The sequence below is a fragment of the Phocoena phocoena genome, chromosome 8, assembly GCF_963924675.1.
Source record: "Phocoena phocoena chromosome 8, mPhoPho1.1, whole genome shotgun sequence".
In the NCBI taxonomy this organism is placed as follows: domain Eukaryota; kingdom Metazoa; phylum Chordata; class Mammalia; order Artiodactyla; family Phocoenidae; genus Phocoena; species Phocoena phocoena.
The window spans coordinates 109873715-109887354 of record NC_089226.1 but is presented as its reverse complement, the minus strand read 5'-3'; the positions used below and the strand labels follow the sequence as shown (position 1 = coordinate 109887354).

The 13640-nt window shown below is 61.4% G+C and overlaps 1 protein-coding gene across 1 annotated transcript; it reads right to left on the bottom strand.

Annotated features, from left to right (window-relative positions):
* Positions 1-1996: 1996 nt before the first annotated feature.
* RNH1 (ribonuclease/angiogenin inhibitor 1) lies at positions 1997-7310 on the bottom strand. The gene is made up of 9 exons (XM_065882650.1): positions 7209-7310; positions 4484-4654; positions 4074-4244; positions 3464-3634; positions 3207-3377; positions 2944-3114; positions 2508-2678; positions 2177-2347; positions 1997-2084 (listed from the first exon to the last, which is right to left on the bottom strand). The coding sequence occupies exons 1-9, from the start codon at positions 7292-7294 to the stop codon at positions 1997-1999; spliced, it is 1371 nt and encodes a 456-aa protein (XP_065738722.1). The 5' UTR covers positions 7295-7310.
* Positions 7311-13640: the final 6330 nt, after the last annotated feature.

The following is a 13640-nucleotide window of genomic DNA, read 5'->3' as shown; positions in this document are numbered from 1 at the left end:
TTCTGCGCAGTCAGCCCGCCGCATTGGCCACCCCGAGCCTTGGTGCCCGGACGGCCCAGCCCAGGCAGCAGCGTCTCGGTGCCCCTCTCCGCTCCCTGGGCCCCGCCGGTCCCCCACGACCTTCTGGCGGCACGTGTGAAGGACAGTCGTCCAGGGACGCCCTGGCGTGGCTGGGAAAGGGCAGATCCGCTTCCTCGGGAGCCTCCATCTGATCCTCCAACCTGGAGGGTGCGTGGACAGGGCTGCCCGCGCATCGAGTCAGAGACTCCAAGGCCTGGTGCCCGCCGTCGGGAGGGCGGGTCGTGAGGGAGGGTCTCTGTGGCCCAGGGTTGAGGTCACCCCCACGAGCAAACAGAACAAATAAAAGCCACGATGACGGCCTGCAGCTCCGCAGCCCCTCGCTGCCCCTCGCCCCCGCCCTACCCTGTGCGGCCCAGAGGGCAGCTGGGAGCCACTCGGGCTGGACACCTGTCCTGGCAGACGACCAGCGGGCACGAGGGTCGCCGGCACCCCTGGCGCCTCCTGCTGCATCCGCCCCTCGGGCCGGTCCCAGGGAGCTAGTTCTGGGCGGGGTGTGGGTGATGGCACACTGTCTTCAGGCTTCACACGCACCGGCGAAGGGAAGCGCCCTGATTTCCGGGCAAGGGTGACACTCCCGACCTTCCCAAGGGCAGGGCCTCTCAGAGCGCCAGGGCCTTGGTGGTGGACTTGTTTCCTTAGTTTATTTTCCCGTAACTATTTCTAGGGAGAATTTCAAACCGAGGGCGGCGGTTGAGGACGGACGGCGGTGTGCCTGGGCCCCCGCCCCACCCTCTGCTCTTGTGCCGTTGAGCTGCTTCTCAGCCTCTGGCTTCCGTGGGCTTCCTCACGTCAGGGGTGTGACCCGGGGCCTCAGTGTGCCCCACCCCACCTGCTGCTGTCGAGTGTCACCTTTGATCTGGGTTTAGGGCCGACGCCTGCCCCAACACTGCGGAGACACCAAGCGTCCTGTCTGCCCACCTCCACCCGGGGTTCTCGGCGCCACAGGGTCCAGTCGCTCTGGTCCCAGATTACCTCATTCCTGTGGCCTGTGCTCTCCCTGCAGGGCTGGAGGCCCGTGTTGCTCACGGGTCCCAGGCGTGGCCCCCAGGAGTGGTTTCTGGCCCACGGTGGGTGCAGGTTCCCCTGGAGCATCTCCCGCCCAGACCTGGGTGGGTCCCCCCAGTCCTCCACAAATCCTGCTCTCTTCTGGGGCCCCTGGGTACCTTCGGGGCTTCGTCGTGATGGCAGGAAGTTACTGCCCAGGCGCCGACCCTCTGAAAGCTGCCCAGTGTCACACCTTGATCGTGCTGCTCAGGACAGGTCACCCCTACGCTGTCCGCCCACGGCCATACGAGGCCAGTGAGACGGAGCGGACCCTGCCCTTACGTCCACAGGGCTCCAGCCTCCACCAGGAGAGCACTCGGGAGCCAGCCGTCGGCAGGCTCGGCCAGGCCCTGGGAGCAGCTCCCAGCCGGGCTTTCCGGGCCACACACAGGAGGTCCGAGCACGCTGCCAGCCAACGACCACTGCTGCTGGCCAAGGTGAGCCAGGCCCCGAGGCCAGGGGCCACGTTCTGGTGCCCCTTAGTGCAGGCAGGATGCCGTCCTCACAGACCTGAGGCAGGGGAGGCCTGTAGGACGGGGTGGCCTCTGAGGCCGCAAGGAGCAGGACCCCGCCAGCACCTGGGGAGCTCAGACCGGACCCCCACGGAGGACCCCGCTGGGCGCAGCCGCCACCAGGCCCGGACCCCCGACTTGACTTGCCTAAGGCTGCTACGTCTGTGGTGCTCGCGAAAACATCACCCCCTTGACACCAGAGCCTCGTGGGGACCACGAGGACAGACAAAGACCCCTCCTGCCAGAAAAGCGTTTTAATAAAGTGCCTAAAATGCTCTCCCAAAAATGAGCTGATTTAAGCTCTTCTCTCGGTTAAAGCCAGGACTCCTCGTGGTAGGAGGGCCGTCCGGGGAGGGGCGTCAGGAGATGATCCGCAGGCCAGGCTTGCTCCCCTCCAGGGCCCGCAGGCGCTCCTCCACCACCTCCGTCCAGTAGATGTCGTACAGGCTGCAGGGAGGGAGGGGGTGAGGTAGCAGCAACACCCCCCCCCACCCCGCCCCGTGTGCCTCGCCTGTCCCCCGCACACCAGGGCCACTCACACCAGCTGCTCCAGGGCGCAGCCGGACTGCTCCAGGCTGCCCAGCAGCTGCAGGACGCCGGGGTCACCCAGGCCGTTGTTGCTCAGGTCCAGCTCGCGCAGGCTGCGACTGGTCAGCAGGAGCGAGGCCAGGCCTCCACAGGCGCCGTCTGTCACGTCACAGTCCCCCAGCCTGGGCGGAGGGCAGGGCCGAGGTCAGGCCGAGGGTGCGCCCCCAGGTGGCTGTGCAACCAGGGCCCGGGCCCTGATCGTGGAGCGCGAGGGGGCGGGTTTGAGTCTTAGCTGACCCCACCCTCAGCCTGGGCGGACGGGGCGCCCCCCAGCAGGCTCACCAGAGCACCCTCAGTGTGGTGCCAGGCTGGCCCAGGGCCTGGCACAGTGCCTGGACGCCCGAGTCGCCCAGCTGGTTGCTGCTCAGCTGCAGCTCCAGGAGACGCTTGTTCTGGGTCAGCATCGAGCCGAAGTGGGGGCAGCAGGCGGCCGTGAGGTTGCAGGACTTCACCCTGCGGGCGGCAGACGGGGACTGGGGCCGCTGTGGCCCACGCCACTGGGGTGCCCCGGGAGGGCCCTGGGGATCTGAACGCCGGCGCCCCGCCCCCCCCCCCCCCCCCCACCGAGTCTCTGACCTTCAGTGGCTCCACCTCGGCACCCCGCCCCCGCCCCCCGAGGGCACCTGCACCTCGCCAGCCCCGGGCGCTGGCCCCCCCGGGCCACCCAGGATCCTCTGCGTGGGCCCTCCCATCCCCTGGTGCCACGCGGCCCCCTCACCACAGGGACTCCAGCTGGCAGCCCGGCTGCAGCAGGCTGTCGCACAGCAGCCGGGCGCTCTCGTCACCCAGACTGTTGCCCGCCAGACTCAGCTCCTTCAGGGTCTCCTTGGCCTGGAGGATGCGGCAGAGGTCTCTGCAGCCACTGGCGGTGATGTCACACTCCCAGAGCCTACAGAGGTGAGTCTCCCATCAGCACAGAGAGGTTCCCAACGCGTCCCGCCGCCCCCAAGTTCTTGTCTGTCCAGCCGGAGGCCAGCTCACCAGAGGGTCTTGAGCTGGGAGCCGGGGCTCCGCAGCCCAGGGCACAGCTCCGCGATGCCTGCGTCGCCCAGCGGGTTGCTGCCCAGGCCCAGCTCGTTCAGCGAGGCCTGGGAGGCCACGATCCCACACAGGTCCTTACAGTTGGCCGGCGTGAGGCCGCAGTTCTCCAGCCTGGGGGCACGAGAGGCGCTAGGAGCTGGGGTGCCCCCCCCAGCCCCCGCCCTGCCCCCCAGCCCCAGCCCCAGCCCGGAGCTTACTTGAGTGTCTCCAACTGGCAGGCGGAGTCCGCCAGGCCCCGGCACAGCTCCCGGATGCCAGCCTCGCCCATGTCATTATTGCTCACCACGAGCTCCTTCAGGTCCCGTGTGGCCCTGAGCACCGCGGCCAGGGGCTCACAGGCCGCGGCCGTCAGGTTGCAGTACTCCAGACTGGGGGCGGGCGGGCAGTCAGCCCCTCGGCCGCAGGAATGCGGCTTGGCCCAGGGGGCACCTGTCTGGGTCTCCTTTCCCACCCCAGCCGTGAGGCCTGCGGAGACCGGACGGCTGCCTGGCGGTGACAGCACGGCAGTGGCCGAGGGGCCATCTCCCCGGGTGGCGGGTGCCCAGAGACCCAGGAGAAAGACACCCAGCCCGAGCTGGGGCTTTTCGGCTTGGCTTCCTCCCTCTGTGGCTGACCCCGTCACTCGGGGTCACAGGCCAGCTGCCAGCTGCTTTCAGAGGCCACAACCCCAGCCTCAGGGAAGAGCCCCTCCTCGAAGCTCCCTGCAGCCGATGAGCTGGGGAGGGGGCTTGCCCAGGGCAGACAGCCGAAACCCAGGGGACGGGTGGGCGCGGGCCCCTCGGGGCCCCGGGTGGGGGGCACACTCACTGCAGCTTCTCCAGGTGGCACTGCGGGTCCAGGAGCCCCTCGCAGAGCAGCTGCAGGCCGGCGTCACCCAGTGGGTTGTCGCTGAGGTGCAGCTCCAGCAGGGTGGGCAGGGAGCGCAGCACGCCGGGCAGGACCCCGCAGCCGGCCTCTGTCAGGCAGCAGTTCTGGAGGCTGGACACACGTGGCCGTCAGCGGGCCCCACGAGCCGGCTGCGGCTCCCACGCAAGACGAGCCACCCCTCCGTCTGCCGGAGCCCAAGCAAGGCGGACACAGAACTGCCGCCACCACGCACACCCCCACGGGGGAGGCCAGGCAGCCGGCCTTGCAGGAGGAGACGCGGGGTGGGGGCCCGCGAGAGGGCTCAGGTGTGCCTCAGGGCCCAGAGCCCAGGAGTGACCGGCATGGCTCACCTGAGCTTCTGGATCTTGCAGGTGGGGCTCTGCAGGCCCTGGAGCACCAGGTGCACGCCGCCGTCGCCCAGCTCATTGGTGCGGAGGCTGAGCTCCGTCAGGGAGGGGTTGGCCCGGAGCGCGGAACCGATGTCCTTGCACCGCACCTCCGTGAGGCCACAGTCGTCCAGCCTGCAGACGGACACTCAGTCACTTCACACAGCAGGTTGTGACCCGTTCTTGGGCCAAGAACTCGACGAGGTGGGTCACAACCAACACATCTTAAAATGAACGAGAAAAAGCGCGTGGATTGTCTCGTGAAAACTGTTAAGATACTGGCACCTATACGGACGCGTATCTCTGCATCTTCCCCGGGACACGGTCAGGGGGCACAAGTGCCCCTCCACCCCCAGGAGAGAAACCAAACCTGGAGGCGGCAGCTCGAGGGCAGAGCCCGGCTGAAGAGGCTCGGAGAGGCCAGCGTGGAATGTGCCAGGCCCTGACCCAGGATCACGTCCACCGATTAAGTGAACCACTGAGACAATACAGGTGGAAGGAAAGCCAGCTCTTCCTCAGAGAATGACAAGTGATAAATGTGGAAGGAATGAAAAAATTAAAAACCCCAGTGAGGCAGAGTCCCAGGAACACTTCAGGCCAAAAACCCACCAACATCTGCAAAGATCAACAGGCAAAAAGTCCGAGCAGAAACAGGACGTGAGCAGAGTCTGAAGGGGTGTCACCCCGAGAAGTGGCAGGCACCCGCATCAGGTGGTCACGGCGACCATTAGGGGTGACCACGTGGCACCGCTGTGACAACACCTCCCACGATACGCCAGACAGGACACAACGTCATTTCTGTGTTGTCTGGCCAAAACGTGTGACTCAACCCTGAGAAGACGTCAGAGGCACTTTCACCTGAGCCCGAGTGAGCGGACCCCAGAGTCAGGCAGCCAAGGACAAGGAGGGACGGAGGGACCATCACAGACAGGAGGGGCCGTGGAGACGTGGCGATGATGCCGTGGAGGGTCCCGCACGAGCCGGGAACAGGAGAGGACATGCACGGAAAAGCCGGTGACGTGAGTCAAGGCGGCCGTGTCGGGCCCTTCGCTTTGACTAGCGCCCCAGGCGACGGGGCACGGGGGACCCTGCACTGTCTTTGTGACTCTTCCATAAACCTTCCATAAAACTATTCCATAAAACTATTTCAAATAAGTTCAAAAGAAGAAAGATAAGCAGGGACTTGAGGACACGGGGAGGGGGAAGGGTAAGCTGGGACGACGTGAGAGAGTGGCATGGACATATATACACTACCAAACGTAAAACAGATAGCTAGTGGGAAGCAGCCGCACAGCACAGGGAGATCAGCTCGGTGCTCTGTGACCACCTAGAGGGGTGGGATAGGGAGGGATGGAGGGAGGGAGACGCAAGAGGGAAGAGATATGGGAACATATGTATATGTATAACTGATTCACTTTGTTATAAAGCAGAAACTGTAAAGCAATTATACTCCAATGAAGATGTTAAAAAAAAAAGTAAAATGACACATGTAAGAAGTTATTTATTATAGCATTGTTTGTAATAACAAAAGGTTAGAAGCAATTAATTTCCATAGAGCTCTAATAAGAAAAAAAAGTGGCTCTAAATGCCTGGGTAAGATTTCCAAAATAGATTAAGGGAAACAGGAAGGTTATACAACAATATTTATACAAATATTGCTATTTGTCTAAAACCGAGGGGAAAAGAATTGGAAATCTGCTAACCTCGCCCTTGCCGCTCCGCCGCACATGCTGTACTTCGGAGAGCTCACCATTCCTCAGTGTACCCGTCGGGCACTGCACCTGCTTAAACGCTGTTCCCACTGCTCTTCCTCCCAGCCCCCGCCTTCCTGCGGGCCCTTCCCAAGATACTCGCGTATACACGTGCTTCCTTGTATTAGAAACACAAATGGCCTACCGTGCATGCTGTTCTGCACTTTGTTTGCTTGATACATACTTGCCCGTCAAGGGCTGTCTCTTGCTATTTTATAACCGTGTACTTCTCCACTGAACGGATATATCATAACTTAATCAGTCCCCTATTAATGGATATTTCCATTGTTCCCTATCTTTTGCTATTAAAAATAATGCTGTAATGAACATTCTTGTGCATATGTTATTTCACATTATATCTACGGAATTATACCTGGGGGCTAAATTCTTAGAAACAAGGGTAGTTGATGCGGAGGGCAACAGAGTGGACTGGGCACAGGAGTGAGACTTTTCACTGTATTCCCTTTTGTGTCTTTTTGACTTTGTACCATGTCTTACCTATTCAAAAATAAAATATTTTTAAATCCAAAAAAAAGAAGATAAGCAGGCAGGCACTCATCTCTTGCTCGTGAGCCCTGAGGAACCTGCGGGTTTGAGGGCCTCAACAGGAGAAGTCAGCCTGGACTTGGATTCCCAGCCCGCAGCCCGGCAGGGGCAGAGGACAGGCAGTGCCCACACGAGCCGGCTGCGGCGACTGCATTTCCAGGGGAAGGGGACGAGCGGAGGAGACCCTGGGCCAGGTTGCTCTGCCCACCAGGCGTGGGCCAGAATGGGTTTACATTCGAACGGTTGGAAAAAAATACAAAAGGAGTCACATTTTATGCCACGTGAAAATCATACAAAATTTACATCACGCTTCTGTAAGTGAAGTGACCTGGGAGCACCCCTCACCCCCTGCGGGGTGATGACCCCGGGGACGCAGGCAGGGCTGGTCCTACCTGACCACCTCGTACTGCTGGATCAGAGGCAGGAGCTCTGTCCACCGGGCGTCACTCAGCTGCTCACACTGGATGTCGAGCTTCATGGTGGGAGGCGAGGTGCTGCCTAGACACAGGCAGGGGAGAAGGAGAAGATTTCAGCCAAACTCTCAAGGTCTGACAGGCCAGAGATCCAGTGGACGGAAGACGTCCAAACAGGACCCCAGGGGACATTCCAGGAGAAGCCACAGCCTGCTTTGTTTCCCTTCTTCAGCACCTTTATCCACGTCAGCCTCCAGAAGCAGAAATGGGCGAGGGCTCCCAGGCAAAGACAGCCACGGACCGCAGAGCTGGGGGACGTGGCTGCGGGGACAGAGGCCGCTCTCACCCCTCAGCCTCCCGGGCACCTCCCACCCGAGGAAGGGGAGACCGGCGCTCACCGCCCGAAGCCCTGCCTCTGCCTTGCCAGCAAGGACAGGTGGCGGGGGGGCGGGGAGAGGTGGCGCCTGTGGGCCCGGACAGTGTGCAGACCCCAGCCAGGAGGGCGCAGGGGCCCCAATCTGTGACTTCTCCCCTCTGAGAACAGGAAGGCAGCGCACAGCCCCACCTGGCCGGCATCCACAAGGCCAGACGCGCCCAGGATGCCAGCACCTCAGGCCTCACTGCTCTGAAGCAGCCCTGTCAGGTGGTCATCCGGCAGTTCCTGAGGGGTGCCAGCCACAAGCGCCCTGGCCAGGACAGAGAAGGCAGGGTGGGGACCCCAGGTCCAGTGACCTGCGCTCCGGATGGTGCCTTCATGGGTGGCCGCCCGGGGCGCCTGTTTCCATGAGCCCCTTCTGGGCCTGGGACTCTGGACAGGGCACGTCCTCTGCCCAACCCCGGCTCAACCCAGGGACCAGCCCACAAAGAAGCCAGTCCACCAAGCAGGCTGAGAAAAGACGGAGGCCTCTGGCCAGCAGGTCTGGGATGGGAGGTCACAGGCCCTGAAGCCTCACCAGGGCCACACACAGCGCCTGAACAAATGAGTAACCAGAGCCCTTGGCGGGTGCCGACTGTGGCCCTGAAGGGGGGGCCAGCAGGAGAGGAACCCAGCGGCAGCCGTGAGCTGGGGGGTGCCCGGGAGCGGGTTTTCAGTCAAGAGCAACAAGAAGTTCAGTAAACACCCGTGCCTGGAAGCCATGCCTTTCCAGATCGCCGGAGACAGGATGACTCAGACCCATGTGAGGTTCCCGGTTCCCCGAAACCCCCCGATTCCTGAGAACAATACTTCACTCGTGTTTGTGTCCGTGCCTGGCACAGCCCCGGCCTTGCTGAAGAGGGCATGCCCCCTGCCGGCCCCCGGCTGGTTCGAGCCCACAGCGGGGAGGAGGGCCAGCCCAGGCAAAGGCTCTAGGTACATTCCTCCTGGGAGGCCCCTGGTGCCAATGATCAGGTAAGATTCGGATTCACGTGTTCATGTCCCAGCAGAGGGGCCTACTAAGAAACTAAGGCGAGGGCACGGGTAACTGGCCACTTCCCGTACCATCCCAGGGAGGGGCCGTCCCAGGGAGAGGCCGCCCAGCCCACTGGCCAGAGCACGTGAGCAAAACCAGGCCTGCCACCCACCCCCAGCCCAGGGTGTGGCCACCCAAACCCTGACTCAGAACCCTCAGTCATCGCGGGAGAGGAATCAGGGGGAGGGGCCCCTGAGGATCTCCAGCCCCGACACCGCTCCCCCGGCCGCTCCCTCCCAGAATCCAGTGTGACATTAGGGGACTCGCCTCTCCAGAGTAGGAAGTTGATAGCCGGCAGCTGCGCCCCCCAAGCCCCCAGACTTGACTAGACCCAGAGTATCCCTTTGGTCGGCCTGCGGGCGTCTTAGCCTCCGGAGGACACAGATCCCTTTGAGAACCCATGTAAAAGTGTTAACATCCCGCAAAGATGCCGCGTGTACAGCCTTCCTCACAAGCCCCCAGTTACGGTGCCTGATCTGGACAGGAACAAGCACATGTCCGGCCCACGGCCTCCCTGGCAATCAGGATCCCCACCAGCTGGGCTGCTCCCCAGGCCCCAAGTCGCGGGTCCAGGATCTCAACAACGGCCCCTAATTAATGCTTCCAAGTGCGGGGACAGGCCGCTGCGCAAGACCGCGCCGGAAGCCAGGAGGTGCGTCTTCTCCGCCTCAGCGTCCGGCCCGGGCCTTCCCTGGAGCGGTGCCCGCGGCCCGCCCCCCCGCTACCGGCGCAGCTTGGTTACCTCTGCGAGGCGCGAGGGGTGGCGGGAGGCAGGGGCGCGCCGGGGTCCGCGCGGGGCAGCCCGCCGCCGCCGCCACCCTCCACGCCCGCCCGAGGCTCCGCATGTGTCCGGGGGTCGGAGGTCAGCGCGGGGTCGGGCCGGGGCCTCTCCAGGGAGAGGCGGGCCGCTCAGAAGCCGCGCGGAGAGGGCTCCCCGCGCCCCCGGCCCCTGCGCTTTCTCGGGTCCGGGGACCGTCCGCCACGCGGTCAGCGGCTGGGGGACCCCCAAAACACCGCGCCCCCCTCGCCGGCCCGCTCCCGCTCTGCCCCGACCCCGGACCTCACCTCCTGGGCCTCCACCGCAGACCAGAGAGCAGAGCTGCGTCTTCCGCCCGGGCAGGGGGTGGGGTCACGTCCTGGGGCGGGGCCTTGGAGAGTGGGGGCCGGGCGGGCCTAGATCCCCGCGCCAGGTCGCCCTCGCCCACCGAACCCCGGCTGGAGGACACTAGACCCCGGGAAGGGCCCGCCCGACATCCCTTCATCCCTCCCCGGCTTGGCCCCGGGTCTTTTTCTGAGACGCGCGCCGAGCCTGCGCCCACAGCTAAGCCTTCGCCGCTTTCCGCTGAACTCCGGGGTAAAAGTTGACGTCCCAGTTTGATTTTCCACTTTGTCGCCCAGAACAGGGGCAGGCCACCTTGCGGGGAGGGGGCGTCAGGCGGAGATGCGGGCGCAGGCGCGGGGAGCCCCGCCCACCCCCAAGGAGACAGAGGCCGTCGGGGCTTTCTCTGCGCCCTCCCACCAGCAGGCAGGACGTGGGAGTTTCCCAAAGCACAGAAATCGAGTATCTGAGGCACTTCTTTTTGCTGCCACACAGGAAAAGATGGAAACTATCTGTCTTGGCTGTGATGAAATGCGTCAGTGTGTAAGCAGATACGGTGGGTTTCCTGGGAGAGAGAACCAGGCATGGCTTTCTTAACAGAAGCCATGTTTTGGCCTAAGCCGTTTTGTGATCTAAGCTGGGCCACAATGCTTTGCCCTTGAACAGGTCTCAGTAATTGATGATCTTAAGGGAACAAAAGAACGCAGAAACAAACGACTGTAATCAGGCAAGAGAAGTAACAACAGCAAAAATAATGTTCCAGTTGTAAAGACTTCCGGTTCTGTTTCAATGGTGACGATTAGCCTGCAGCCGCAACCACCAGACCTACCGGAATCTAAGGGGTGAAGATGACCTTTTCTGACCCTCCTGACTTCAATCAAATGAACCCTGGACTCTGCGGGGAGACACTGCTTTGGAGAAGATCCCCAGTGTTCCCCTTACTTGCAGCAAGAAATCAATCCTTCCTTTCCGGATCTCTGGCTTGGCTGTGTCTTTTGGCTCAACACTCACCACAAGGCGAAACGTTCTTCGGGTAACAAGCGTGGCATTTGGCTTATGTAAAACACTACACACCCCTGCATTTCTGTGTATCGATCAGGAGGAATATTCATGCATGAGCTTAGGAGACATGTTCACAATGTCTTTTTGCAGCATTTTGCAACTGTCCAAACCTGGAAACAATCTAAATGTCTACCAGTAGGAAGATGGTTAAAGGCTTCATAACACACCTGTTTTGCGCCCCTCTTGGCCTAGCCATAACCAGTGTCGTGGCTGGACTTGCCCTTGTGATTGCAAGGCAGCCTTCAACAAAGACCATTAGGAAGCTTTGGAGAAAAAAAAAAAAGGTTTATTACTCACATGTGTTGGAATGCACATGGCATACCTGGGGTCACAGAGCGGGGCGGGGAGGGGGCGGGGGGTTGGGGGCAGGCAGCTAGGGTTCTGCTTTAACTGGAGTCAAGGTTGGCGGCCTAGGGTTTCGCAGGCTCACTATTGGTAAACTTAAAACATCAGAGCTGGAATTTACAGCAGAAGAAGAGAAAAGCACATGTGGCCCAGATGGTCAGTTATTGAAACCAACCAAGATCTCTAAATTTAACAAAGGAACCTCAGGGAGCTGACCAGTTGCCTGGGGGCTGGTTCGTTGTGGGAATAAAGGAAGGGTTACTCAACTTGGGGAGAATATCCGGCAGGGCCAGTCCTTGCTTGTGTAGTTTGTAAGGGGTCAGGGCCACCAACGTTGGGCCAGGGGTCCTGGAGAGACCAGTGGCTTCGCAGGTTTGGGGCCCCAAGGCACAGACACCCACCCCCGCCCGACACCATGAGCTCCCGCAGAGCAAGTGCAAGTTGACAAGTTGTCGAGTGAAGACAGTGTGCAGCTCTCCCCCACCCTGATGCAGGAGGACGAGCGTGGTGCTGGGTTTCTGGCAGAAACTCCTGCAGGCTGGGGTGGGTGAGGATGCAGCAGGGAGAGGGGAGGGAGCAGAAAGAGGCCTCTGGGTGCACTGGTATGCCAACCAACTTTAACATGATTTTTATCACAGGAGCAGTATGTGCTTTTTGTAGAAAAACCAGAAGAGATTAAAAAAAAAAAAGGCCCAAGGATGCCCATCTTCCAGAGACAAATGATCTGACATCTGTGTGTCTGCCCCTGCTCCTCCTGTACACACAATACAGTTTTAAAAATAAAAATGAAATATTAGCAATAGTAGGCAGAATAATGGCCCCCAAAGATGACCACGTCCTAATCCCCAAACCTGTCAATAGTTACCATAGATGGCAAAGGGGTCTCTGCAGATATGACAAAGTTAAGAATCTTGAGATGGGGGTACTGTCCTTGTTTACTTGGATAGGCCCAATGTAATCCTGAGGGTCCTTAAAAGAGAGGCAAAAGGGTCAAAATCAGAGAGGAAGTGACAATGGAAGCAGAGGTTGGAGTGGCTGTGCTTTGAAGATGGAGACAATCGGCCTCTAGAAGCTAGAAAAGACCAAGAACTAGATTCTCCCCTGGAGCCTCTGGAAGGAGCCATTCTGTGGACACGTTGATTTTTAACCCCCTAAGGCCCATTTCTGACTTCTGACCTCCAGAATTGTAAAATATCTGGTCTGTAGCAACTCACTACAGTAGCAGTAAGAAACTAATGCATTAGGGAGCTGCTATATTTCTCACCTAAGAATAGATATGTATACAATGTATACACGAATATACACGTACGTGAGTAGATATGTATGGAAGCTAACTTTTAGTGGGCACACGGTGTGTCACTGTTCGAGTGTATTCAATCTACTCAACCAATCTCCACAAGCTGACATTTAGACTGTCTCAGCCAGACCTTGTGACAACCCGAACTCGCGGCCCTCGAGGTGCTGTCCCACTTATGTCTTCTTTCCCACAGGAGCTGCCCACCCAGCTCCCCCGGGTCACTCGGGTGACCTAACGGGACAGAACTGCAGGGCGGACACATGGCCATCCCAAGGCCCAGCACCTTATGGGCGCCACCCGGTCGAGTGCTCTCTGCCAGGGCTGCCTGTCCTTCCTGGGGATCGGTTCTTTTGGGAAATAAGGTCGGGGGTTACTCAATTTGAGAAGGAAAGTCTGGCTGAGCCAGCCCTTGCTGGTGTAGATGGCTCGGCGCCAAAGAGCGGACCACCAGGACGCAGACCACGGAAGCGCAGAAGCAGGGCCCCGCGCCGGAGGTCCCAGAGTGCCCCGGGAGGACGGCCGGCAGCGGCGCGCATACGCAGAGGCGAACTCGGACGCCCTGACGTCATCGGAGCGCGCCGACGTTCCCTGGGCGGTGCCGCGGCCTCGGCCCGCGCGGACCCGCCTCACCGGACCCGCCCCCGACAGGCCCCGCCCCACAGGCCCAAGGAGTGGGGCTGTCCCCCGCCCAGCGGACCTCTCCCGGGCCGCGTGGCCTCAGTGGCACCCGGCGTGCGTCCACGCGCGGCCCGACCAAGACCGGCGCCGGTAAGGACTGACCCCGGACCGGTCGGCCGTCTGTTTGGCCCACCCGATGACGGACCTAGGGAGTGACTGACCTAGACACGACAACGAACTGTCCCTGGCCTGTTGACCGGGAGGGAGACGGCCTACTTCCGACCGGGGGGGCGGTGTCAGGACCAGCGGTGGGGCGGGGCCTCGCTGCGGCGCGGCAACAGGCGGTGGGCGGGGCCTCTAGGGGCGGGGCCTGTGGGCGGGCAGACAGGGGCGGGCCTGCTGGCGGGGCCTGCGGGTGGGGCGGGGCCAGCGGTGGTCCCCAAGGTGCCCTCATCGCCTCCAGCTGGAACTGATGGGCGGACCCGCGCGTGCCGTAGGTGGGCCTCGAAAGTCGGACCCGGTGAGGATGAGGCCTAGCA